This window comes from Urocampus carinirostris, chromosome 4 (assembly GCF_059441175.1).
Source record: "Urocampus carinirostris isolate Australia breed hairy pipefish chromosome 4, RoL_Ucar_1.0, whole genome shotgun sequence".
Lineage (NCBI taxonomy): Eukaryota > Metazoa > Chordata > Actinopteri > Syngnathiformes > Syngnathidae > Urocampus > Urocampus carinirostris.
In genome coordinates this window covers 27,542,584-27,570,239 of record NC_142352.1, presented here as the reverse complement: position 1 = coordinate 27,570,239, position 27,656 = coordinate 27,542,584, and the positions used below count along the sequence as shown (strand labels likewise).

The 27,656-nt window shown below is 37.4% G+C and overlaps 1 protein-coding gene across 2 annotated transcripts; it reads left to right on the top strand.

Moving 5' to 3' along the window:
• Nucleotides 1-854: 854 nt before the first annotated feature.
• On the top strand, nt 855-25,744 carry ulk3 (unc-51 like kinase 3). Of its 2 annotated transcripts, none has more exons than XM_088334012.1 (17): nt 855-971; nt 1,355-1,479; nt 1,561-1,701; nt 1,857-1,977; nt 2,060-2,155; nt 5,013-5,156; nt 6,300-6,382; nt 6,749-6,904; nt 6,973-7,078; nt 7,163-7,203; nt 7,280-7,382; nt 7,573-7,637; nt 11,309-11,387; nt 13,620-13,657; nt 18,206-18,253; nt 19,262-19,325; nt 24,228-25,744. In XM_088334012.1, exons 2-17 carry the CDS (start codon nt 1,375-1,377, stop codon nt 24,242-24,244), a joined length of 1,407 nt encoding a protein of 468 aa, XP_088190138.1. In that variant the 5' UTR covers nt 855-971; nt 1,355-1,374; the 3' UTR covers nt 24,245-25,744. The 2 variants fall into 2 exon arrangements, with proteins under 2 accessions (XP_088190138.1, XP_088190137.1); XM_088334011.1 differs by having other exon boundaries at nt 13,617-13,657.
• The last annotated feature ends 1,912 nt before the right edge of the window (nt 25,745-27,656 follow it).

Genomic DNA, 27,656 nt, shown 5'->3' with positions numbered 1-27,656 from the left:
TTAAGCACCCCTTAATTCAACATAAGCACCCCCAAAAATCTGAGCATTTTAAAACTCTCTCTTTCTTAATAAAAGACAGGATATCTTTACTATGATGAAAAATGTGGGATAAAAAAATAGTCATACAAAACAAAAATGTGAACAACACAGTGCCCGCAAATACCACTGCCTTGAAAGGGTTCAGTTCATTTGATTCCTAGCACCACTCTCATTCCCCTACCCGCTCCTCTTTCGCTCAGTTAGTGTCACTTGCAGCACAGCGGCGGAGTCTGTGGAGGCTCCGGTGTATTACAATGAGAGTATGTTATACAGAGGTTATGTTAAGTCAAGTCAAGTCATGTTTATTTGTATAGCCCTTAATCACGAAGAGTCTCAAAGGGCTGCACAGATCAAAGACTATTGCAAGCTATTATTACAAACTATCATGACACCATCCCCAATAACCCCCACCAAAATTGGATTGGGCTGTTACTAATGTAACAAAATGTTAAACAACTATTTTAACACCTTTATACCATGACTTTGTTATTATCAACATATATTAGCCCTGATTTAAAAAATGAATACAAATTAACTAGCCAGACACTCTGGCTGCTCAACACCCCCATAGCTCTTTACCTTAAATCCATACTATGTACTACGGTGTTTAATCAATGACAAAGACTTGTCTATTCATTTGTATTGTGCTGACAGCTTACTAAATATATACACGTACATATATTTCTAGTTTTCTGTTTCTTACACACGTCTTTTATTTCACTATACATATGTTGTTTTTTTATCATTAATAATATTATTTGGCAGGTGCAGTGCAGTACTAGTATTTAACAGAGGAGGCAGTGTGACAGATTCACCGAGGTTCCAAGTCACGTGATCACTGTACTACAGTGTGCGTGTCCTGTCAACTGCTATCGATGTAAACAAATCACCTTTCTCTGAATTTCTGGTTGTCATGGATTAAAACTGCATAGGTACGCTCTGATCTGTCATTTTGCAACACGGGTTGAGTCAAAACGTTACTATTCGAGTTATTGGTAGTCAATTGCTAACTGTCATGTTACGTTTATTAATTGTGGCGTTAGCTAAAGCTTCGCGATTACTTTCGGAGCCTGCAAACGCTATAATGCTTAATTGCATAGAGGAGGTTGTCTACTTCTTGCGACGCTTTTGGAGAATCTGTTGTTTTTTTAACTGTTTGATCAGCTCAACTGAACTTATGCAGAATCAATCAGTTCACTGGTTATTGCCCTTTTAGCGGTTAATAGTCAATGAATATGAGGGGATAATAATGTATGACCCAGAGGAGCAGATCCACCGTGACACACTAATATTGTTTAATGCTGTCATTTTACAGCAAAAAACTGCTGATTCAGCATGGCTTCATCCTCCAGCTTTGGGCCACCAAAACTTGCTGACTTCATCCTCACAGAGAAGCTGGGAAGTGGTACATATGCCACAGTCTACAAGGCCTACAGAAAGGTGAGACCTTGCCCCAATAGTACCTTTTCCTCTGTGTTATCTGTGGCACGAAATAAATGGCGCCTGTGGTATACCCTGCAGCACGATAGCAGAGAAGCAGTGGCTGTGAAGGTGGTCGCCAAGAAGACTCTGAACAAGGCGTCTACGGAGAACCTGCTCACAGAGATTGAAATCCTTAAGACTGTGCGTCACCCTCACATTGTCCATCTGAAAGACTTTGTGGTGAGATTACAGTCCATTCATCCACTGTGTGCAGTTGTTGATCTCAAAAAGTTGTATCCCGCAAAACATTATTTACATTTCTGTTAAACTTGGGCATACAAAATTCAACAGAACATTTCTATTCCTAACATGCACTGTTGCTGTGTTTTCTTCAGTGGGATTCAGAAAATATTTACCTGATCTTGGAATGGTGTTCCGGCGGAGACTTGTCCCGTTTTATCCGCAGTCGTCGGATCTTACCGGAGGGAATTGCCCGCCGTTTTCTGCAACAGATAGGTGACTCAGACAAACTCCTTTTATTATTCTATTTTAAATGGCTCCGTCAACAACATATAATGTATGTCACTTTCACCCGTAGCATCTGCTCTCAAATTCCTACACGACCATAATATCTCCCACTTGGATTTGAAACCGCAGAACATTTTGCTGAGTGGATCAATCCTCAAATTAGCAGGTAAGAATGGACATGTTTGACTAAAAAGATCATACTCTGTTTTTTTTTTTAAGAAAAAGCAAATAATCTCTGTCAGTGACATTTTCAATTGATCAAATTAAGGAATTTAAGCAATGTTAGAATTGTATTTATTGTCATAATTAACAACGTAGTGAACATTGTTTACAACAATGCTAGACGTGGCTCTCAAAGATAAACATATAAAAAATTTAAAAAAAAGTAAGAAATTACCGTTAAATGAGAAACAATCTAAGGATAGGCTTTAGCTACAAGGTAGCACTTGTTAACTGGCCCAAATTTTATGTGCATCAGAATAATATAATAGTGAAATAAAAATAGGGTTTTCCTCCAGAGGGTGTTTAATTAGGGGTCATAGAAAGACGGGTGAGCGAATCCATCCAGGTGGGTAAACAGGGAAACCCTATACGCGTCTATGTTTTCCAATGCACATTATCTAGTGTTTATTTTCCCTCCCCTTTTGCATTGTCCACGTATCAAAATAATTTAGGGAGTACTATCACCGGCAACGATGAGATCTGGTGTGAGCAAGCCGTGAGATTCAATTATATGCTAACATTAGCATCCATTGGAATGAAAACAGTTATAGCAATGACTACATTTCACTCATACTGTTTTTTTTAGGGTCAATACAATACAGATTATTAATAGAGGATACCAATAACCGATATTTGGAGCCAATATTAATTTGCTGTACAAGCTTGACAATTGGTGTAAGAAGCTTTTACTAATGCAACAACAAACCAAGTGTATTTGTTATAAATTCAAATAAAACTTTAATAGCTGTCTGAAACCTTTTCCAATTAGAATTTCAACACAACTAACATGACTGATCTTTTACTTAAACCAAGAATCAAAATAGGCTTCTCAACGAATCGTATAAAGATACATAAAAATTTGAATAGGTCCCCGATTTTTTTAATTTAATTTTTTACAATAAATATCATATTTTCACGACCATAAATTGTGTGGAGCGCCCTTTCGGGCAGTGCGCCCGGTGTGTGATGTTTTTCCTTGCCTGCGTGTTGCTTTCAGATCAGGTGTAATTGTGGCCTGTGCAGTCCTTTAAGACATTTTGTGATTAAGGGCCGTACAAATAAATGTGACTTGACTTGACATGTAAAGCAGCGGACATAGCTGAGGACATCATGAGGCTGCTAAAAGGTGAAGTGTGGGCATCATTGTTAAAGTGTGAGGCGTGGTCAACTGGGCGTGTATATAAGGCTAGGTTTGCACTTCAGAGCTTAATACTTAATTCTGATTTTTGGGTGAAATCCAATGTTTTTGTGAGATCGTTCACATTTCCAAATTGATGTGAGTTGCAATATCCTGTGATTTCCAGGGTTGGGTAGGGTTACTTTAACTTGATTACTTTCAATTACTTTTGGATTACTCCAACACCAAATATGCTAATAAAAGACAAAAGAAACTAAATATGAATAAAATTATGACTCACAACACTTGGTAAGCTTCCTCTCCTGGCTTTGATCTCTTTGATCTCCGGCCAAACTAACATAAAATGCGACAGAAACCAAATGAAAATAAATCCAAACAGCTTGCCAACATCATTTTTGCCATTCCATGTATTCCGTTACTCCCCGAGCCTGCACAAAATTTAGCAATTTTATTCATATTTAGTTTCTTTTGTCTTTTATTAGCATATTTGGTATTGGAGTAATCCAAAAGTAATTTAAAGTAATCAAGTTAAAGTACATGTCATGTACTTTATGTATTTACTTTTTTGTCATGTACTTTGTCATGTACCACAGTTCATGTCATGGGAACCTGTCGTGGGTTCAAATCCAGCTCCAGACTTGCTGTGCGGAGTTTGTATGTTCTCCCCGTGCTTGCGTGGGTTTCCTCCGGGCACTCCGGTTTCCTCCCACGTTCCAAAAACATGCATTTCAGGTGAATTGGCCGGTCCAAATTGTCCCTAGGTGTGAATGAGCGAATGGGTTGTCTGTCCCTGTGTGCCCTGGGATTGGCTGGCAACCAGTTCAGGGTGTCCCCTGCCCACTGCCCGGAGATGGCTGGAATGGGCTCCAGCCCCCCCGCGACCCTAATGAGGATAAGCGGTACGGCTAATGAGATGAGATGAAGTTAAAGTAACCCTTCCCAACCCTGGTGATTTCTATGTGTCTCCCGAGTTAACGCAACAAGTGTGCCGCATGCGCCGAAGAGGACACATGACATCAAACGCAATGTGTCCATTGTTTGCGGGTGTAATCACGGATCCTAACGCCGTAAAGTATCCAGGAATTTGAAAGTTTTTGGACTACCGGATGCTGAACAGAGTTCTCCCCCTCAAATTTTAAATAAATCCCAAACCTTACTTTCTCTCCATTGAATGCTTTTCGTGTTTATGTCCACCACGGTGTGTTTATTTCTACGCTACTCAGAAGAACATGGAAACAGAGCGCCGGAAGAAACTTGAAGATTAATAAATCGATGGTTCGCTAGTGGAGGAAGCTGAAAAACAAACTTTGGACAAGTAAAGAAAACGCAGATTAGCTTCCGTGGAAATAAGGCATTGTGGCGAGAGCTGGAGGAAAGACTATAGCAGTGGATCATCGAGCAAATCACAACAGTAAAGGAGCACTTTTCAGACCCTTTTGTACGTATCACAATACTTATCAAGTCAAGACAAGTCACATTTATTTGTATAGCCCTTAATCACAAGATGTCTTCAAGTACTGCACTGGTTACAAATACTTCATCCCCTGATCTTAAAACGACATGCAGGCAAGGAAAAACTCAAAACCCCAGGACAAGGTTTTTCACTGTTAGTGTCAAATCCCACTCTTGCTTACTCTGATTCTGCATTTGAATTAAATGCCAGATTTTGGCTTCGCCCAGTACATGTCACCTTGGGATGAAAAGTGTGTGCTGAGAGGCTCGCCTTTGTATATGGCTCCTGAGATGGTGTGTCAGCGCCAGTATGACTCCAGAGTGGATCTCTGGTCTGTGGGAGTCATTCTTTATGGTGAGTGTTGAGTTCATTTTAGTCAATATCTAATCAAAAATGCTATGATGTGAAATTTAAGAGGTCATTTGCAGTTTTCAGAATGCTCAATAATTACTAATTTTGCGTCATTTCACATCCAACCTCTTCCACATCTTCCAAAACTACAACTCCAACTAAGGTGAACATTATAAGAACATGCAGTTTGTAAAGAAAAATGTGTGTGGTATCCAAGCACACCTTGGGCTGCATTAGCGAAATTTCTATTATGTCTTATTTGACTGCTGTAAAACAACATGTTACTAATGTGTACAAACAAATTGTATTGATAAAGAACTCAATCTTAAACATAAATGAAACTTTAAGATAATGAAACAAAAATATTATATTAGGAATGATAAAATATCAAATTCTGCTTAATTCAATTCCAAATGTCTAGTAACAAATGTAATTTAAGAAGAGAGGTCAAGTAATCTATTTTAAGATGTAAAATGTGCTCAATGGTAAATATTTTCGCTAGTTTTAATATGATTTTTTTTTGTTATAAGGATTATTTTTGCTTATCTTAAATATCATTGTTCTTATTTTAAAAATGAATTAAAAATAAGACTTAGATCAAACCAAAGATACACCTTTGATAAGTTTTTTTAATTATTATTAAAAAAAGACAACCAAAGAATGTCAAAATCAAGGTGCAGCAACATGATTGCCAAACAGTGACAGTCATGCGGTGACTACAAATAGAACAACCCTGGCGCTAAGATAATACTTCAGTGCAAGCATTCAATAATAATCAAAATAGAACAACAATGGCTTTATAAGCATTCTTCATTGCAATATTCAGTACCCAAAATGGAACAACTCAGACATTTTAAGCATTCTTCATTGCAAGAGTTCAATGATTAACAATAGAACAACCCAGGATTTGTAAAAAATCTTCTTTGTAAGCGTTCAATTATCAAATAAGAGCTAATAAAACAACAACTTTAACAAATGTCTATTAGATTTAAAAAATCATTTTATCGGGGCCCTATCTGATTAAAGCTGTGGTTAAAATATTCTTTTAACATTAATAAATACATCTAACACATAAAATAATCAATATTTTCTGCAAAATCCAGAAAAACAGTGTTATCCTCTCTTGTGTTGCTTGCATGAATTTAGAAGCACTTTTTGGACGGGCACCCTTTGCATCAAGGTCGTATTCTGAATTGGAAGAGAAGATTCGCAGTAGCCAGCCCATTGAGGTATTTATTTATTTTTTGTTTTGGATCCGCTAGGTGGCATACTTTGCTGGATAAATGGCACATTCCACTCATAAGACTCTATTCCTCCTTCAATTTCCTTTGGGCTTTGCTCCCTTCAGTAATCATCCTATTCAGTTATTTCCTGACCTCTGCAGTTCTGATCATATTTAAGATAACCACAGTGACATTCATTAAACTCGTTTTTGGTATTGGCTTAATTTTTTGCATCCTTCTGTCTTTCTGCCTGGTCGTTCTCATGCAGTACGACATAGGCTAAGTATTCTGGTGATTTTTGGCAACAATCTCTTGACCTTTCCAATGCCTGGATTGAAAGCTACATAATAAGGTCACATTCTTGTACATCAGCTCCCTCCCGGGGCCAAGGTGTCCAAGCACTGCCGGGACCTCCTCCTGCGTCTCCTAGAGAGGAATCCTGATACTCGGATCACCTTCGCCGAGTTCTTCGCGCACCCATTTGTGGACTTAGAGCACATGCCAAGTGCAGAGAGCTTGGGAAAGGCGGTGAGAGACCAAAGAAGGGTTTGTGCCATGTTTTTGGCGGTGTCACTCCCTGTTTTCTGCTTCTTTAGAAAGAGCTGGTGTTACAGGCTGTACAGAAGGACCAAGAAGGCGAATGGTCTGTCGCACTTTCTTTGTACTGCAGTGCCTTGGAACACTTTGTCCCTGCTATTTATTGTAAGAACATATTGACATTTCCCCGATGAGAACCTTGTTACACATGTTGAAGGTATTAAAATGACCATGTCTTTTCTTTTCAAGATGAGAATGACAGACAGCGAAAAGATACGCTCAGACAAAAAGTAGGACCACTTCGATCCTAGGAGTATATTTTGAATAAATATTACTTATAATGCATCATTTAATGTATCCCTGAAGGTCCGACAGTATGCATCCAGAGCAGAAGAACTGAAGGCCTTGGTAGCCTCAGACAACAAGCTTATTTTCGAGGAGGCTTGCACCACCAGGGACATCCTCCGAGGTACAAAACGTGAAAAAAACATCCAAAAAAGATGCAATATTTCTTAAAGACTAAATTTCTATGGATTCGATGGTATTTGCCTAAGAACCTCTCAAAAAAGTCCCCCTCTCTTCTTGTTCAAAGTCAGAATTCCAACTGGCCTATGAAGCTCACCAACAACTATTCTGAAAACTTTTCTTTATTCTCCCAGAAATGTGTCGTGATCAACCACGCTTGCTGGCAGCTCTGGAAATGTCCTCTGAAGCTATTGCTAAGGTAAGAAAAACTGAAGAAAATAATACAAAGATGTTTGACAGTGATGGTTTTAAGATTCTTTCATTACTATTTTGTACCGTTCTATCAAAGCTTTAACTCATGAGTTCAAAATATCTTTGAAGGTAAAAGCTTTAAAATTGCTTCAGTTCTTGAGTTAAAAGTGTTGGTAAAGGTTAACTTTTAATCAGTGATAGCCCAGCCATAAACATTTCGAAGACACTGATGATGCATGCTAAAGCTTGCGAAATAATGCTGTGGAGAGGAAACAGACTGATTGTAGAGGTAAGATCGGGCCAAAAAAATTCAGGCCGACCCGACCCAAGTCGCGGGTATACAGGACTGTCTCAGAAAATTAGAATATTGTGATAAAGTTCTTTATTTTCTGTAATGCAATTAAAAAAACAAAAATGTCATACATTCTGGATTCATTACATATCAACTGAACTATTTCAAGCCTTTTATTATTTTAATATTGCTGAATTTGGCTTACAGCTTAAGAAAACTCGAAATATTAGAGTATCATGAAAAAGTATACAAGTAGGCTATTCAACTAATCACCTGAATCATCTAAATAACTCGAAACACCTTGCGAGGGTTTCCTGAGCCTTAAAAACACTCAGCTTGGTTCAGTAAACTAAATCACAAGTATGGGGAAGACTGCTGATCTGACTGCTGTCCAGAGGACCATCATTGATACCCTCCATCAGAAGGGTAAGACACAAAAAGAAATTTCTCAAAGAGCAGGCTGTTCACAGATTGCAGTTTCAAAGCATATCCACAAAAAGTCTGTTGGAAGGGGAAAATGTGGCCGTAAACGCTGCACAACCAAGAGAGACCGCAGCCTTAACAAAATTGTGAAGAAGAGCCGCTTCCAGAATTTGGGGGAGCTTCAAAGACAGTGGGCTGAAGCTGGAGTCCAGGTATCAAAAGCCACAGTTCACAGACGTGTCCGGGAAATGGGCTACAATAGCCGTATTCCCATGGTCAAGCCACTTCTGAACTCAAGACAACGGAAGAAGCGTCTGACTTGGGCTATGGAGAAGAAGCACTGGACAGTTGCAGAGTGGTCCAAAGTCCTCTTTTCAGACGAAAGCAAGTTTTGCATTTCATTTGGAAGTCAAGGCGCCAGAGTCTGGAGAAAGGCTGGAGAAGAGCAAAATCCAAGTTGCTTGAAATCCAGTGTGAAGTTCCCACAGTCAGCAATGGTTTGGGGAGCCATGTCAGCTGCTGGTGTTGGTCCACTGTGTTTCATCTAGTCCAGAGTAAATGCAACTGTGTACCAAGAGATTTTAGAGCACTACATGCTTCCATCTGCTGAAAAGCTCTATGGAGATGAGGATTTCATTTTCCAGCATGATCTGGCACCGGCCCACAGTGCCAAAACCACCAGTAACTGGTGCACTGACCATGGCATCACTGTCCTTGATTGGCCTGCTAATTCCCCTGACCTGAACCCCATCGAGAATTTGTGGGGTATAGTTAAGAAGAAGATGAAAGACACCAGACCTACAAATGCAAATGAGCTGAAGGCCGCTATCGAAGCATCCTGGGCATCAATAACACCTCAGCAATGCCACAGGCTGATTGCCTCCATGCCACGCCGGATTGATGCAGTAATCCGTGCAAAAGGATTCCCAACCAAGTACTGAGTGCATCAGTGGACATTTTCAAATGTTTGATTTAGTTTTGCTGTTATAAAATTATTTTTTTACTTGGTCTGAGGAAGTATTCTAATATTTTGAGATAGGATTTTTGAGTTTTTTTCAGCTGTAAGCCAAAATCAGCAATATTCAAATAATAAAAGGCTTGAAATAGTTCAGTTGATGTGTAATAAATCCAGAATGTATGACATTTTTGTTTTTTTAATTGCATTACAGAAAATAAAGAACTTTATCACAATATTCTAATTTTCTGAGACAGTCCTGTATAAACCCAAGCCCACCCAAATAGCTGCTTCAGTACTTGAGTGAACACTTTAAATCTGATTCAACTCTTTCAAATCAAGACTTAAACTCGTGATTTAAAGGTTTTAAAGTCAAAGCTCTAAAGTGGCTTCAGTCCTTCAGTTAAGTGTTGTTAAGGTAAAAATGTAAAACTGCCTAAATGATTGAGTTATAGCTTTAAATCTGCTTCAACTTTTTCAAATCATAAATTAAGCTCTTTAAGATCATGCTTTAAAGGTGCTTTATTTTTTCCAATCCGGAGTTGAAGCAGCTTTAAGGCTTACTTTAAGCGTTTTAGTGTCTAACAAAACTGTTAAAATGCCTACTGGTAAAATTGAGGTTTGATTAAGGAAGGTCAATGTTGATATACTTTTTTTAATTACATCCAATATTCCCTCTAAGCTGCGCGCGTGCGCAATCGCGCACTGCTCGCACATTCTCAGCGCACAAGAAAATCTAGCCAGCGCAATGTTCCCTCTAAACTGCGTGTGTGCGCAATTGCGCACTACCCAGAGCTTTTCCGCGCACAAGAAAATCTAGCCAAGCTCACAAAAATAAGGGCTCGAAATTGCTAATTAAGAAGCAAATTAAGTCAAAGTTACAGTGCATGAAGGTAAAAATACACAGGTTGAGGAGAACAAAGTTGAGTAAAGTCAGTAGAGTTTTTCGAGAACCGGCTTCTTCGGCTCTGCTCACTAAAAAGGACCGGCTCTTTCGGGTCCCAAGCGGCTCATGTTGTTTGTGCTTCTTTAATCCCTACGTGACCAAATATTATGTAAAATTGTGCACAAAATGACTTAAAGGAAGAGGGACAAATAGAACAAAAAAGGAAAACAAATACCAAAATGAAAAAGTAGAGAAAAGCTGAGAAAAAAAGAAACAAAAGGAAGAGAATAAAGATGGAAAAATTCAGTAAAAAGCCAGAAAAAAAGAAAAGAAAGAAACAAAGGAAAAAAGTAAACTGAGAACAAAAAGACAAAAGTAACAGCTAGGAAAAAATAAACACAATGAGATTTTTTAAAGGAATTAGAAAAAATGGAAAAAAACAGGGGGAAAAGAAAAAAAGGTTTGTGTTGCATTCAAATAATTTCCAATTATACCAAGGTCAATCTTGTTGCCAACATTGTACTTCCACTAAAAAATGTGATTAAATACAGTTCTGTATCGTGAAACCGGCTAAATAAGACCCCCAAAATGTTAGTATTATGCGACAAAAGATACCAGGAAAAAAAAAAAATGGAAATCTTGTGAAAGAATTGTTGTAAAAACAAATGACGTTTGTAGGCCGTACAACCTTTGCAATAATACATTATTCAATTCAATCAAAAGTGATTTTTTTTTTGCATTGCCGGAAACTCAGCAAAATGTAACTTGATGTCAAGTTTTGGACATGTTTGATAATGACTTAGTTGCCACACTTGGGATTGCTGTTGCTCACTGTTGTTTCAAGCGTTGCTCACCGACTTTGTGTGGAAAATTAGAGGGAACATTGATTACATCATTAACATGATTATAACAAATATCTTTTAAATTTTATTTTGTTGTTCGTATTCCTTATTTTTATTGATTAATCCAATTTGAACTCATTTAGCTTTGCCAGGAAAAATATCCAATATATTAAAGCCTACACTTGGGTTTTAAAAAAATATGCAGGGAACCTTAAATACAAAGTTATACTATTGCTGTTTAAGATTTCGTGTCAACCTATGGTTGTACTTTGTGCCGTAGGAGCAAAGTGGAATCGATGATAATGAGGCGTTGGATGATTACCAGAATTGCTTAGGAGAACTCCTATTGGCGCTTGCAGGTACAGAGTAAACTCCTTTGAGTCTCCTCCATGTTCCACCTTATCCGATCCCAAATTTCTTAACCAAGCAAGTACCGTATTTTCCTGACTATAGGGCGCAACTTAAAATTTTTTCCAGAAGTTTTAAAATAACCCTTATAAACCGGAAAATACGATACATAAAATTGGAAATGCATAATTATGACTTTCTACTAAATACAGTAAACATATATGGAATATTTAGTTAATTGTAGTCATTGTTTATAATAATTATGTTTTATGAAATAAGTTTTTAAAAAAATTGCTGATGTTTCTTTTGATGTAACCTGAATTCTCAAAGTAGTTCAAATTTAATTTGCCTTATAGTCTTGTGCGCCTCCTATATGTGAATTTCCTGGCGGGGATGAATAAAGTATCTATCTATCTATATGAAAAATGTGTCAGAGAATACCGCTTCAGTTGGTTTTGGCGCCCTATATTCTATTGCACCTTATAGTCCAGAAAATATGGTATTTAAAGCACAGCAAGGTTTGATAAGAAAGCATTCCACTGCTTTATAGAATTTATCCTTTATTATAAGCCTTATAACTTCCAATGCACACTGCTCTCATTGCCCGAAAAGGAGGCAAGGTGAGCGAGTTGGCGAGTCCGTCAAACAAACACAGAAGGCCATTCACGAACGGCGTGCCCTCGCATGAGGCGATGAGCTCATATGCCCTCATTGGTGAGCTTTCCTACCACGGAGGCGTTTTGGAGCAGAGATGATGGGATGCAGCGTGTGCCAGGGCCCCCGCGTGCGCTACGGGAGCCCCGCCATCTGCTTCCCATTTAGGGCTCATTGCAAACACACAAGACGCTTTATCTTCCGCTGATGGGAGTTAGAAGAGGCCAGCTAACCAACATTCGCTCTTCCCAATCAACGTGCTTTTAAAGGAGGTTTAACCACACGCGGATCAACCGCTGATTTCCATGTTCAAACCATGATGGAATGCTCAACGTTGGACATTGTCAGAACTGTACTAAACCTTGCATGCGTATCGGGAAATACATTTTACATGATAAATTATTGGTTATTTTTACTGCCCTTCGAAAATGCATCTATTTTTTTATAATTTGGTTAAAGCTGTAACTTATCTGATGGTGAAAATCTTGAGGCCTATCAACCGTGGACATTTTAAAAAATCTAAATCAAATATCAGCTCCACTCTTTTTTGGGACATTTTAATTGCAAAGTCAAGTTTGAGTGTAGCATAGTTTCCCAATATTATGTCTTTATTGTTTTGTCCCTTCCACTTCTACTTTTACACAATTTTTTTTACTTTTTGGGGGAAAGTGAAAAAAATAAATGTTTAAATGAGCAGAATAATTTAGACCAGATCGATTTTTCAAACTTTATTTAACTTTTTTTCCAGTAGAATAAGAATAGTAATACTTAAATGAGATAAAGTATCTCCCGGGGGAAATAGATTTTATTGACATTTTAAAGGTGAGTTGCGTAGTCCTTAAAAACTTGTATTCTTTCTGTATTGAGTATGTGTTAACATTGCTCAACTAAGTTCAAAGAGCCTTTATTTTTGCTTTTATCTTACTTTTAGTTTTACCCTCCGTGTTCCAGCCATGGAGTGCATTACTCTGGAGGAAAGGAGACGGGTTGGAGGACAGTGATATCATGTCCACGCTTGTGGTTTTCTTTTATTCTAGGATGAAAATGTTGAAAGTAAGACAAGGACTGTTTCTAATACAGTTCAAATGTCAACCCAATCTCCCCACAACATAAAAAGTTTATTTAAACGCATCTTCGAAGTTCATATACTTGCACGCACAACAAGATGAACTTCACTGAGGCTGCAGTGATGATTTCAACCAGAAGACGGCGTCAGCAAGTAGAATATTTAAGTTACGGACACCACTTTTAAGTGCAAACTCTACTCAAATTTATCTCCTGAAATTAGCTAATACTTCTAGCTTTATCATAAATTTTGGACTTCTTTTTCTAGTTTGAAAAAAAATGTTTTATTTTAGTTATACTTACATTTTATACTGTTGTTTTTCTAGTAGAAGAAAATTTTTTCCTTATCACATCTTCTTACTTGATCGTACAGACATCTGTCAAGGCTGTAATATTAGCAAGATACTTGTTGAGAAAAAACAATTGTACATGGAAAATATGGGCCTGGTTAATTTCTGGCAACAATGGGGTTGACTAATTAACAATAGTGCTCATTATTTGCTCTCTTTTGCTTGATTTAGCAGAGCCGCAGGGCCGCCGACGGGAGCTGCTCCATAACGAGGTGAGCCTATTTTGGCACCGAACACATTTCTAACACCCACAAACAATTTGGATAGTGGTTCCTAACCTGGAATTGATTGAACCCTTGGGGGTCGGTGAGTCAGTTTCAGGGGTTTGGTGGAGCCTCTGGCATTGCGATCAAGACACACCAACTCAATATGTCTATCTGCAATGACATGCCCCGCTTGGCAATCATTGGCTGCACATGATTACGTGATATTGCTTGGCCAATCAGTGTTGCACATTATTTGGCACACTCTGAATTGAACCATATTGTGAATCTCATTGTAGTACATCGTGTAATTAATTCATGTTTTAATCCGTACTTATTATTATGTCAAACAAAAAAAAGAAAGAAGTCGGACATATACATAGAATATAACTTCCTAAACGTTTCCCTTTTTGAAAACTGTGTTAAATAGAAGATGTGTTTGAGGTTAGTGACATTTCTGTACATGTGGCCCTGAAACAACCCATTGCCATGCACTTAGATAAGCTTAGGAAGTCTTTCGAAGGATACTTCCCTGCACAAGAATAGTATCCAGCATTGGTGAGACAACCATTCACACTGGACGCTAGGGTAGCAGAAGTCAGTGATAAATACTTTCACTAAATCAATGAAATTCAGCTGAACCAGGTTTAGTAGCAACTCTTCAGAACAACACACTTAACCTTTCGGTGTCAACAAATGGAAACGTATAATTTTATCGCTTAGAAAGCACAGGAGTTTTTCTTACCATTTGTTACAACATATCTTTGCGAGCATAGAAATAAAAAACTGTGACCATGCTGTTTAAATTACATAAGAGTAGCACTTGCCAAGGTGAAGCCACACATGTCCCATCTGTCCATAGAACACTTTTCCAGAACTGAGTTTTTTTTTCTTTACAATGCCTGTCTACTTTGGGGACTGACAAATGACTTGCATCTAGTGGTGGAACACTCTAATTTCAAGTATTTTCTTTATTGTAAACCTAAGAGACAGATACTCCCAATTCCTGGAGAGTTTTCTTGACTTTAGCCTGTTGGTTGTATCTCTTTGGGGTCACCAGTTTCTGTGGTGGTTCTTGAGCAAGCACAGCCTGGTGGCACCCATCCCTATACAGGCCAACATATGTTTCCACCCAGTCTTGAACCGGGGACCTATCGCGTGTTAGGTGAATGTGAAAACCACTTCAGTAGATGTTGTAAAGGGATTTTTCTCTACCATGGAGAGTATTCAGTGATCCTCTTTCTCTGTTTTGAATTGCCAAACTCACCAGTGCATTCCTTTTTTCGTAGAATGTTCCAAACTGATGATTAGGCTTCTCTAATAATTTCTGCTATCTCTTTTATAGATGTTTTTCATTTTTTTGTGTCTCAGGATCTTCTGCTTTGAGAGCTCCTTTGTACGCATGATGTGTGTTCATAATAAAAGCTTCTAAATGTAAAACCACACACCTAAAATCAACTCGAGACCTTTTCACTTCCTAATTGATCACAGTTTAACAAGGGAGGAGCTTTCTGAGTCAATCACAGCCCCCTGAGTCAATCACAGCCCCCTGAGTCAATTGCCCAATTACTTTTAGTCCCCTGATAAAGGGGTTTCTAAGAGTGTAAAGGGCTATGATCCTAAACCCCTATACTGATTTGGACCTGGAAAATCTCAAATTTCAGCTTAGATTGTACACTTTAAGCACGTACTAAATGGTAAATGGTCTGCATTTATATAGCGCTTTTCAAGTCAATGAAGACCTCCCAAAGCGCTTTACAATCTGCTTTACACTTACCCATTCACACACAGACTCACACACCAATAGCGGCCATGCAGCCATGCTTATTGGGGGCACATTCAGCGTCTGGCCCAAGGACACTTCGACATATAACACGGAGGAGCCGGTTACAAACCTGCGATCTCTTGATCCCAAGACGAGCGCTTTACCTCCTGAGCTGTCGCCCTATAAAATATGTTATATTTCAGAATGTGGTTATTTGAACAGTTAAAATAACAGAACTTGTGTCACTGTATAAATATGTTTGGGCCTAACTGTTTGAAACTGGTCGGGTTAGGTTGCTCTAACACGATTAAGAACCACGGAATTAAGAAAATGACACCAAGAGCACTCTGACTGGCTGGCAACCTTTTCAGGGTGTCTCCTTCCTTTTGCCCGAAGATGGCTAGAATGGGCTCCAGTACCCCCGCGACCCTAGTGATGATAAGCGATGCAGAAAATGTATGGATGGGTTGAGGAGCAGAAAGCAAAAAAAAAACAGTGGTTAAAGGCTAATTAGACGCGCCAGATTTCTACTTTTATGTCAAAGCATGGAAACAACCAAAAGCTCTTCAGCTCCTTTCTTTCTTCATCTGTGGCCCCTCTACCCGAGCCTAAACGCACATGTGTCCCCCCTTGAAATGTTTTCCCAATTTCCCTCTGCGAGCCAGTTTGGCACTGCACTTTCTTAAGCTCTGAGGTCTCACCAGAGAGTTAGAAAAAATAATAGCGCACATTCCACACTGCTGCAGCAGAGACTCAGACATCCTGTCTTGTACTGCCGAGTGCAGGTCAGAAAAACACTGTACGCTACCCATAATGCAACAGAATGCCAGCTTTCATTATTTCCGCAGTGTATATTCACACCCCTTTAATATCCTGCCTGGGGGGTAAGTCGGATTCTCTGGCTTGTACTACTTTGGATTGATTTGTGACTTGTTATATTCTCTGTGACGTTCTGTTTTACTCAAATAATAACTTATTTGCCGCTTTTGAGTGCTAAAGAATTAATAGATTACCATATTTTTTCATGTATAACGCGCACCCCTACTTTTTGATTAAAAATCGTATAAAATTTTCTTTGACTTTTGCTTGTAAATGACAAGCGTTGTTAAATATGAGCGGCCATTAATAAAATCATTCATTGACAACGTGAACTATGCTCACAAAAGCAACATAAAATTTACGATGTATTTATTTAATGTCCATTAAAGTTCGATTCATCATCAGCTACACCAAAGTGTTGTTTTTCTTGCCGTGCTTTTTCGCATTTATTTATATCTTTCAGTACGACTTTCTGTTTTCTCCATTCTCTAACATTCTTCTATGATACAGTGAGTACAAATAGTGTGACAATAAGATAAAATTGAATTCCTTTTCTTATGTCCTCTTTATCACTGTTTGGATTCGGAGCTCCTATTGCCACGACACGGGTTCGATTCCCACTGCATCCAGTGTTTTGCGGTCCCCAATAGTTTTTCACTGATCAATCATTCACTGCTATAGACTGCTATCGATTTCATAGATTACCATTTTTGTCCATGTATAACGTGCACTCGTCTATAACGTGCAACCCTAATTCTTTATTGAAAAAAGTGTATAAAATTTTGTGTCACTTTTTCACTGTCTGATTCATCATCAGATACACACAAAAGTTGTTTTCCTCGTCATGCTTTTTTGCGTTTTTTATATCTCTCAGGACGACTTTCTGTTTTTTCCATTCTCTAACATTTGAAACTGGTACTGTGAGCGAAAAATACAAAATAGATGAAAAAAAAAGTTGAATGCCTTTTCTTATGTCAACTATATAGGTTGTCGCGGAACGGTACCGGGCCGTCGGTCGTTTGGTAATGGGCCGCACAGTAAGAAAAATATGTTTTTACCCTTGGTTCCCATCCACCTAGATCCCTCGTGGTCAAGTGGGAGCACAGTAGACTAAGGGTTATTGCTGTTATTATTATTATTATCATTATTATTTCTAATATTGTTCGGTTAACGGGCCAAGAGAAAACTGTCAGATATTAAATTGGTCCATGGCACAAAAAGGTTTGCTGACCACTGATCTATGTTACTGGTGGTCTAGTGGTTTTGATTTGGTGCTTTCACCATCCTGACCCGGGTTTGATACCTGTTGCCTCCAATGTTTTGCGATTGTGATCGGCGATAGTTTTTGACTGATAAAACATTGTACAAATATGGTAATCTACCACTGTAAACCCTCGTGCATAACGCACACCCAAAGTTTGAGTTTTTTTTTTTTAAATGTGCGTTATACAATACGGAAGGATCTTTAATGAATTAAGCAAGGGATACGTTAAAGACTCTGACAAGCTCATTCTGTTTTCAATATTGGACACCTGCAAAGGAGATTGTCTAGGTTGCCAGTTTTTTGTTTTGACAGTTATTGCGCACTGTTGTTCGTTGTTTTGACGATTATGAACTGTTTTCATCATTGTCACTATTGGCCAATATTGTTGCTGTTCTTCCATATCCACACCCTTTAGGGTGGATCTGCTTTCGTAGCCTAGACAATTTAATGAGAAGAAAAGGCCTTCGGAAAGATCTTTAGAACAGGTTGGAGTCTCTTTTCTAAGATTTGGGCTCTCTTTCTGTTCCCCTTACAAGTTCAAAATCCATTGATGTATTCTCTCCTTATTTTGGGTCTCGACTCAACTTGGTACTTACAAGATATATTGGGATTCCATTAAAGAATCCCTAACCAATTGGATAGAAGACTGCTACTAAAACAGCTTTTTAATTAGTTAAATACTCATTTGCATGTAATCTTTTTTTTCTAGATCAAAAGTCTCATGAGCCGAGCTGAGTACCTCAAGAAGAACATCAAGGTGAGAATTTATTTTAGATCACATTTATCTTATGTGACACGGTGTCCTAATTGTTAACATGTCTGCCTGAGCAAGACTGTGAAAAAATGCTCATCCTATTGTTTTGTGATTTCTTAAAAATATATTTTTAGTAAAATGAACAATATTTGAAATAAGTAAGATAGTTTTAATATTTTATGTATTTTTATTTTGTAGTTTATGGGGGGGAATACAAATAAGTACTATTCAGGGACATTTAGTAAATTTGATTTCATATCTTTTTTTTTTAAATATTTTGCAATTCATTGTTGTTCAAAATCCACTATTTAATCACTTTATTGTTCTGTTGTGAGAATATTTTACTAAGTCTAGTGAATCTGTAAATTTTCAAGAGGTTGGGTTTCCCTACTTCAAACAAGTAAAACTTCAACTTGGACACAAGGCATCCTGGAGGTTGTTGGAAATTTAGAAAGTGAACCATTGGAGTGTTTAAAACTATTGGGTTTTTAATGTGCTCTTAATGTGAACTATTACAGAGCATATTTTGTCTGCCATATTATTTTTGCTTAAAAAACTATACTATAGAGCTCTTTTTTGTAGGACTACAAGCAACTATTTAACCTTGGTGTGATCCAATTCTTTTTGAAGGTTGCAGTGTTCATATATGTTCAACAAAATTTTGTAATTTTATTTATACTCTTTCTTTTTCTTTCATTAGCATACTTTGTATTGTAGTAATCCCAAAGTAATCAAATGTACATCCGGTTACAATACTTCAATGTTATAGAATTCGTATGATGTTACTGTTTACAATTTTTACCGGGTAACGACTAACTGTATCGGATTACAGTAATCACCCAACCCTGCTTAGAATGTAAATATGGTCTTTAGACAAAAGTTCCCGTGGTAATGTTCTGATGCTGTTCCCTTCTTCTAACAACAAAATGTCTTTCTATGTTATCTTATTCCTTCAGAATAACGTCTACTAATAATTCTGAATCATAAATGTGAGACTTTTATTTGTTCCAGATGCAGGAGACTCACAGGGATGCCTCGCTGGAACGGGAGGCCCTGACGGACTCTCTTAGAAGCTGTGAGAATATTTGTAAAATCATCCGTCTTACATGGCGAATGTTTACCTTTCGGAATGGAAATGAAATGACCTTTACACTATATTCTCAAGCTCAATTTTACTTTTTTATGTATTTACTCCTCAGCAGAGGTGGGTAATTATTTGGAGTGAAGGGCCACTTCGGGTTAAAAAATTTGGCCTAGAGACCTATCCAATATTTATCCATCCATCCATTATCTGCACCGCTTATCCTCAGTAGGGTCGCGGGGGTGCTGGAGCCCATCCCAGCTATCTTCGGGCAGTGGGCAGGGGACACCCTGAACTGGTTGCCAGCCAGTCGCAGGGCACACAGGGACAGACAAATCGCTCGCTCTTCCACACCTAGGGACAATCAACATTTATGTTTTTGGAATGTGGGAGGAAACCGGAGTGCCGGGAGGAAACCCATGCATGCACGGGGAGAAAATGCAAACTCCACACAGGAAGGTTTGATCTCATAACCTCAGAACTGTGCCGCACACGCGCTAACCTCTACGCTGCCGTGCTGCCCTCCAATATTTATATTTATGAAAAAATATACATGCTGACATCTACATTAAGGATAGACCGAAATGGGTATTTCAGGGCCGATACCGAGTATTGATACTAAAAGGAAGCTGATAACCGATATTTGGAGACTTTATTAATTTGCTGTAAAATCTTAAAAATTAGCCTGAACATTTTTGTCCTAATGCAAAGTATGAAGGACGCTAGGATTGGAATTGTATTTGGAATTGTATTTTTTGTATTATTTTTGTAGTATTTCCATTGTTTAATCTTTATAGTATATCTTTAATATGTTTGGAGTATTTCCAAAGTATAATTTTGTAGTATATCTGTAGTATTTTCATACTATTTCTGTAAAATTTCTCTCATATTACTGTAGTTGTATTTTTGTAGTATTTGTGCCATAATTTATCTGTAGGTGTATTTTTCTAGTATTTCTGCAGTCAGACTTTTATAGTATTTCATTAGTATTTTTGTCGTTTTACTAAACTTTTATTTTGTAGTTATTTGTAGTATTTCTCGAGTAGTATTGTTGTAGTATTTCTGTTGTATTTCCTATTTTAAATAGTATAACTGTATTGTATCTTTCAATTATTACCATAGTATAATATTTGTGGTCTATCTGTAGTAGTTTTGTAGTATCACAATAGTTGTATTTTTGTAGCATTTCGGTCGTAATATTCTTGTCGTAGTACTTTTGTATTATAGTTTTACTGCCGTGATATTTTTGTAGTATTTCTTTAAAAGTATCTTTGAAGTATTTCCATTGTAGTATTTTTGTAGAATTTCTGTAATGTTTCCATAATAGTATATTTTCAATATTTATTAAGTATTTTTTTTTAATATTACTGTAGTTTTATTATCGTAGTATTTTTGTTGGAAGATTTCTGTTGTAGTATTTATGTATATTCGTGTTCCTGTAGTAGTATTTTTATGTATTTCTAGGGTATTTTTTTCTTTTCACAATAATGGAAAATAATGTATTGGGTCCTTGTTTTTAAGCACTAAATTTGCAATTTAGTTTCGTAGTAATTTAGTAGTATTTTTGTAGTATTTTGTTGTAGACAAACAAAGCGACAATGGGGACAAGGTTGGCACCAACAAAAAAAAAAAAACTTTTTTAAATAGTATTATATATATTATTTATATATATATACCAGTGTATACATATTGTCATTATACTTTCTCCATTTTTGTTTAGCGGGCCAGAGGAAAAAGCCTGACAGGCGGGCATGTGGCCCGCGGGCCGTATTTTGCCCACCCCAGTTCTACAACTGTGAAAAATGCGCAATTAGTAGCGATATTCCTGATCTAGATTTTAACCGAGATAGGCCTTCTCGCAATGCTTTGACTTTAGGGGATTCCTAAAGCCCGGACAATATCCTGTGCTTAGCGAGAAATTCCTGCGGACTTATAGATTTTTTTTTGTGCGGTTCACTGGAGAGGCGGCTTGTACATGGCTCCAGCTTATTCCCGCTGAAGTTATTTTAATAAAAACCACACGCTGACATAGAGCTGAAAGGCAACCGCTGCATGTTGTTGCCTTGCTAGGAGCGTGCCCGAACATATAGCCCATACGCTCCAAATTATGGTTTCATGCTCAAAAATAGTACTGAAAGGCTGTGAAACTTTGGTACTTTAACATATTCCGTTCTGGTGTTCGACCACCGATTTGTTCCGGTACCGAACCCTCTTTTTCCATGATATTAATTTTTATACATTCCTCCTCATTTCAAAAACGAGTACCAAAACAAGTATAGTTATTTAAATGTGTAGATAACGTTGAAACATAGTTAAAAGAAAAACAGTTTCAAAGCATTTAGTGTACCTTTTAAACCGCAGATTGATGGCGGGCACTCGGATACCATTTTCATATATCGCGATCATTTCCTTCTTTAATCGGAATCATTGGTTTCACTGTTTTCCTCTTTTTCTTCCTTTATGTTTCACTTTCTTGGGATGATGATGTACGATGGGTAAAAAGGCAATAAAACACACTAAATCACAATATATAATGACTCAAAAATTACAATCGGTAAAAATGTGAATTAAGATAAGTTAGTTTATAAAGGATAAGTGCCTTCTTCGAATTTCTCTTCATTGTCTGAGCTACCAATAAGAAAAAATGAAATAAACTATATTCAGCCAGGGGTTTTAAACTCAATTTACTTGGGGGGGTGGTATCTTAGGTCTGGTTGAGGTTGGGCCAAATCTGGCTCCCGCAACTAAAGCTCTAATAAAAACGTTCAATGTTCTCAAATATATTTTCTGGAAAAATTTATGTAAAAGTAAATCAATTAATAAGTAATAGATGAGTCCATAATTTGTTTGAGCTTACATTAAAGGGACTGTGTGTATTATTTGACCACTGTAGCAGGAAGATGGCGATCAATAAGGTCAGCTCCCTTTAGGTGAGGCTCATGTGATGTAAAACTAATACGTTTCTTGGCCTATACGTATTTAAAAAAAAATGCACAATTATATAAATATTCATGTATTTCATCCGATTATTTAAATACATATTATTTTTTTTAATGCATGGAATTTTTTATTACCACTGTAAGGCACAAAATTATACACAATGTCCATTGGAAGCTCTAACTCAAGAATTTAAGCAGCTTTATAGATTTTACTTTACAGCACTTTTCACTCTTGATTTGATAAATTCCCTAACTTTGAGTACTTAAAAAGGCACTCTTATACCATATTTCATGTATATTTGCTTAGTTTTTCAAGTTTTTTTTAGTTTTTCTTTTATCATTCAGTTTTTCTACCAGTAGGAGGCACTAAATATTAGACACTTCCCTTTAAACTTTCATATTTAGGCGGGGTCCGGCCTCAAATTTTCATTTGCCCCCCGGGTTGCAAGTTTGTAACTACAGTTTCAGCTTATTACATATATCTATTGATTTGGTGCTCAATCTAAACCAGAGACCGGACTCAAAAATACCTGTGCTTAAAATCTTACTTGGCATGATCACCTTAGACATAATACCGTTATAGCAGTTTAGAAATGCTATAATCTTTCATTTTGTGTGTTAAATTCAAGTCAAATAATATAATTGAGGCCTTTGCGTTTTCTCCTTTTTAATTCTAAAGGGCCTTCCTCTGACTCTTAAATGCTTTTATTTAAACACTGCAGACAAATGTAATGATAAAGAAATAATACAACCCGAGCACTCTAATCCCTAATTGATTGCAGTTTTTGGGGAACAGAATCCCCCGTGTTATGTAAAAATCCACGAAGAACCCCATTTTTAACATGCGTTCTGCCGACCCCTGCTCACAACTATAGTCAACCCGAGATAACGGATCACAGCAGTACAAGTTCTGTTCATTGTAGTCGGGAGGATTGGGAAGAAATAGCCGCAATGCAAATCACAATTTTTTACTCTCGGCCGTCACTCTTATCAATAGTCGACTGGGGATAATGGATTCCAGCCAAAACAGTGCAGTTCATCTTAGGTGAGCCACAATGGCACGTTTCAACGACCTGAACAGAAAATAGGGCTCTGCCGACCCAGCTCTCACTAATTTCATGAAATTTGATTTCATTCAGCATTTTGTTTTAGGCCGGCCAGAACAGCATGCCTCCTGACAGAAGTGTATTATGCCTGTCCCTGCTTGTAGCAATACTTCTACTCTATAGCATATGAATAATCTAAACTGCTTATGTGTAATAACCTGTGAAGCCCTTTGAGACTCTTTGTGATTAAGGGCTATACAAATAAAAATGACTTGACTTGACTTGCCTAAAAGTGGTTAGCGCGTCTGCGTTATAGTTCTGATGTCATGGGTTTTAATCCACCTACCAACCTTTCTCTGTGGAGTATGCATGTTCTCCCCGTGCTTGTGTGGGTTTCTTCTGGGCACTTTCGTTACCTCCCTCATTCCAAAAACATGCCTGTCAGAATAATTGGCCAGTCTGAATTGTCCCTAGGTGGGAGTTGGCGAGTGAATGGTCTGTCTGTGTGCCCTGCGACTCGCCGGCAACCAGTTTAGGGTGTCCCCTGCTCACTGCCCCAATGATAGCTGGGACGGGCTCTAGCACCCGAGACCCTACTGAAGATAAGAGGTGCAGATGATATATAGATGGATGAATGGGCTGTGGCAGCATAAGTGCAGTTTATTTTAGATGAAAATACAGTAACAGTAAAAAAGAGCCGCCAGGACCGACAAAAGTGTACTCTGGCGGTCCATGCTTGCATCACAAGCAATCAGGGGTTCATGGATTCCAACTTGCAAAATATATTTCAGGTTCCGAAAATACATAGCGCAAAGTTGTGACTGATTGCTTTGATAATAATACAACACAAATTGGCACAACTATTGTGAAATAATAACATACTTGATCTCTTTTTTTTCTTTTCTTTACAGCTTGCTGCCTGCAGTAAACCCAAAATCCACAAAAGGAAACAGGTTGGGTCGGACTCGACGGTCATATGGAGTCAAAACGTACCCCCCTCCCTCCAAAAAGAAGCTCTATGCTCCATGCCAAATCAAATATGCATCACCACCTCACTTTACTCACTTTTGGGTTTGGCCTTGCCACAAGCGGCCAAAGTTTTGGTTGTTTCTGTAAGTGAACTTGGATGAAGAGAGCGCAATGTTAATGACTGCAGTGCATTTATTTTTTATCTCAGACTTTGTTGCTGTTCCAGAGTTGGGCGAGTTTACTTCATATAAATCTGGATTTACACTTCATGGTTCAAGTCATGGAATATTATTTATTTTTATTTTTGTCTAACCATGTGATGACAGTGTAAAGTGTGAACGCATATTCAATGTGCATTTGAAGAAGAAGAAAACAAACACACACAGTTTTGGTATTTGTCCATTCGAGAACCATATTAATACATCACAAAAGAAACATTGCCATTTAAGACCAGGGGTGGGCAAACCTTTTGAGTGTCAGGCCGCATTGGGTTTAAAAAAAATATGTTATTGATTTGATTTTTTAATCCAATACCTTGGCAATGAATTAGGAAAGTCATCCAATTTCCTCATACTTATTTATCAATAGATATACACGCAGACTTGAACATATACATATATTTTTTCTATGTGTTTATGATTAAACACTTCATTAAATTGGTTATGAAAATCTTTTATTAAAGAAAGTAATACAATATGGTCCCTAAGCATTCAATTTGATAATAAGCATTAATATGAAAAGGTTATTTTTTTTGCATGGTATTTGATAAATATTTTAATTTAAAAAAAAATAACATTTGAAGAAAATGCAAATGATAAAAGAAAAAAATACTTCAAAGAAATGTCAGTTTTGCTTTTTATTTTTATTTTTAGTACAGTTATACTTTTTATATATTTTGATTTGGCTGGCCGGATTCAAAAGCTTGGCGTGCAGTGTGTAGTCCGTGGGCCATAGTTTGCCCACCCCTGTTTTAGACTAGTAAATATGTATATTATAGAGGTAACCAACACTAAGTTAATATTTTTATGGTTACTACGTTCAGAAATATTGTAAATAGACGTAAATTATAACAAACCTCTTCGACCTGCAGTGTAAATTGCTTCTGTTATGACAGTTTTCTTTGCTAACATTTAGCATGATCAATTTGTAATCAGATGCTTCTGTGCTGCATAATTTACTGAATGCAATGCTTGAAAGATCATTCTTTTTACACTGTTGTAACTTCTTTTTGACACTGCTGTGAAAAATTTGAAGGGATGGAAACCAAAAAGAACTTGAGTCACAAATGAAAAAAATGTGCCTATTGTGTGTACCGGACCGATTGTTTTGTAGTCTCTGCGAATGTTGAAATGCTGTGAAACCTTGAAGGTCAAAAACAGTTCTAACGCTGGACTTGTAATTTGTTTTTCCTTTTCAAAATGTAGAATTTACAATCTTATTGAATAATAAAAGAGAAGATCAACTCTACAGAAAATCAGATGTCATTTTTGTCATCCTCTTAATTTAAGTCAGGTTATTCTAAGTCAGCTTCCGGGGTTGTTTTGCACAAACTGACTTTATAATGTTTAGCGTGCAGCACCACAGTGCGGAGGTTCAGGGTTCAGGTCCAGCTAACGCATCCTCCCTGTGTAGAGTTTGCATGTTCTCCCCCTCCTTGCGTGGGTTTCCTCCGGGCACTCCGGTTTCCTCCCACAATCCAAAAACATACATGGCAGACTGGGAGGTCCGGGTTCGCGCCCCGGCCGAGTCATTCCTAAGACTTAAAAAGTGGTCGGCGGCGCCCTCTCTTGGCTGCGGCTGCATCGGGTCAGGTGCAATCGACATTTCGTTCTGTGTACATTGTTACACAGAATGACAATACAAGGAAATTATTATTATTATTATTATTATTAATTGGCCGGTTCAAATAGTTCCTGTGTGTGAATGAGCGAGTGAATGGTTGTCTGTCTCTGTGTGCCCTGCAACCGGGGTAGGGTGTCCCCTGCCCACTGCCCGAAGATGGCTGGGATGGGCTACAGCACCCCAGCGACCCTACTGAGGATATATGATGCAGATAATGGATGGATGAATTGAACCTTATAATGTAGTTGTTCAGTAAAAAGAAATACTAATCGTTTAATTTGCTGATACTGGGGTAGTCTCAAAATATGTTTCAGTCATTTGATCATTAATTGCACATTGTTTTTATGGTTTTTTTGTGACTAAAAAAACCTGCAACCAAAGGGGTAATTTTCTTTCTAAATACATAAAATAATTTCAAAGGTTCCAATACTTTGACAGAGTAAAAATAGTTTTTCTTTTTGTTTTTTTCTTCAAAAAGTCCACATAAAAGTGATTATTTTGTCATTGGGTCAGTTTACTAAACAACCAACATGGTTTACTTTTTATCTTAAATAACGAAAAATTATGAATATTTTTTCTTAAAACAATTTATTTTATACTATTATATTCTTTAAAAAGTAATTAATTTGTTCTTCTTTTTTCAAAACTAGCAATAAAACGTGTTTATTTGTAACTGTCATTCTGTAAAAAAAAATGCAGAATTTATGTTTAATACAACATCCACCAAAGTGTTATTTTATTTCCAAAGCCCCACAAAGAATTTGCTGATTTCGTCCAAAAATAAAAACACTATGACATAATTTATATCATGACGGTAAAAGGTCTTCTTTTCATTTTTTAATTTCTTGATCATGTTTTTTTTAAATTTCCCAAATCTGCTTTTTTTCAGTCCAAAACACCCCAAAATTTAAAAAATATATATTTTTAGATTAAAAAAATAAAACACTAACCAAAAAGGTAATTTAGTTCCAAATCAGAGGTAAGGCCTATAAAATCAAATCCGACGCAGGCCCGCAGGTATTAAAACCAGACACCAGCCTGAACTCAACCAATTAACTTAATTTGGAGGACTAAGCCAGAAGCAAACCCCAAATTTCACATTTTATTTGTGAGGACTCGGAAGGAAGAGAAGTGATTTATAAAAACAGATTAAAGCTTGTCTTTTTTAACAAAATGTAAGATAAACTAGACGGTTTAAACATTTACACATTTTATATTTCTGTGTCTGCAGAGGTTACATTTACCAACAATTTTCCATTGTTGACAGTGCACTTTAAGAGTCTGACCTCACGCTCGGCTTGATCCGAACGCGATGATTGAAATTCAGATCGAGCTTGGGCTTAAGACCTTACCACTGCTCCTAATACCAACGAAAAACACAATTTTTTTTTAAAGAAATCCTATAACTTGACTGAAAAAGTCTTCTTTTGTATTTTTATTTGTTCAAAAAAATCACAACAATTTTGACCCAGAAAGTTTAAGAAAATATATATATATCAATTTTGACCCCACGTCATTTAAGCGATCAT

Bases quoted from the DNA above. Each gene is read 5' to 3' on its own strand.
- ulk3 (XM_088334011.1), top strand. From the start codon at position 1,375: ATGGCTTCATCCTCCAGCTTTGGGCCACCAAAACTTGCTGACTTCATC. The intron at 2,156-5,012 runs GTAAGAATGGAC...ATTAAATGCCAG, and splicing joins ATCAATCCTCAAATTAGCAG to ATTTTGGCTTCGCCCAGTAC. The intron at 7,079-7,162 runs GTAAGAACATAT...TTTCTTTTCAAG, and splicing joins CTTTGTCCCTGCTATTTATT to ATGAGAATGACAGACAGCGA.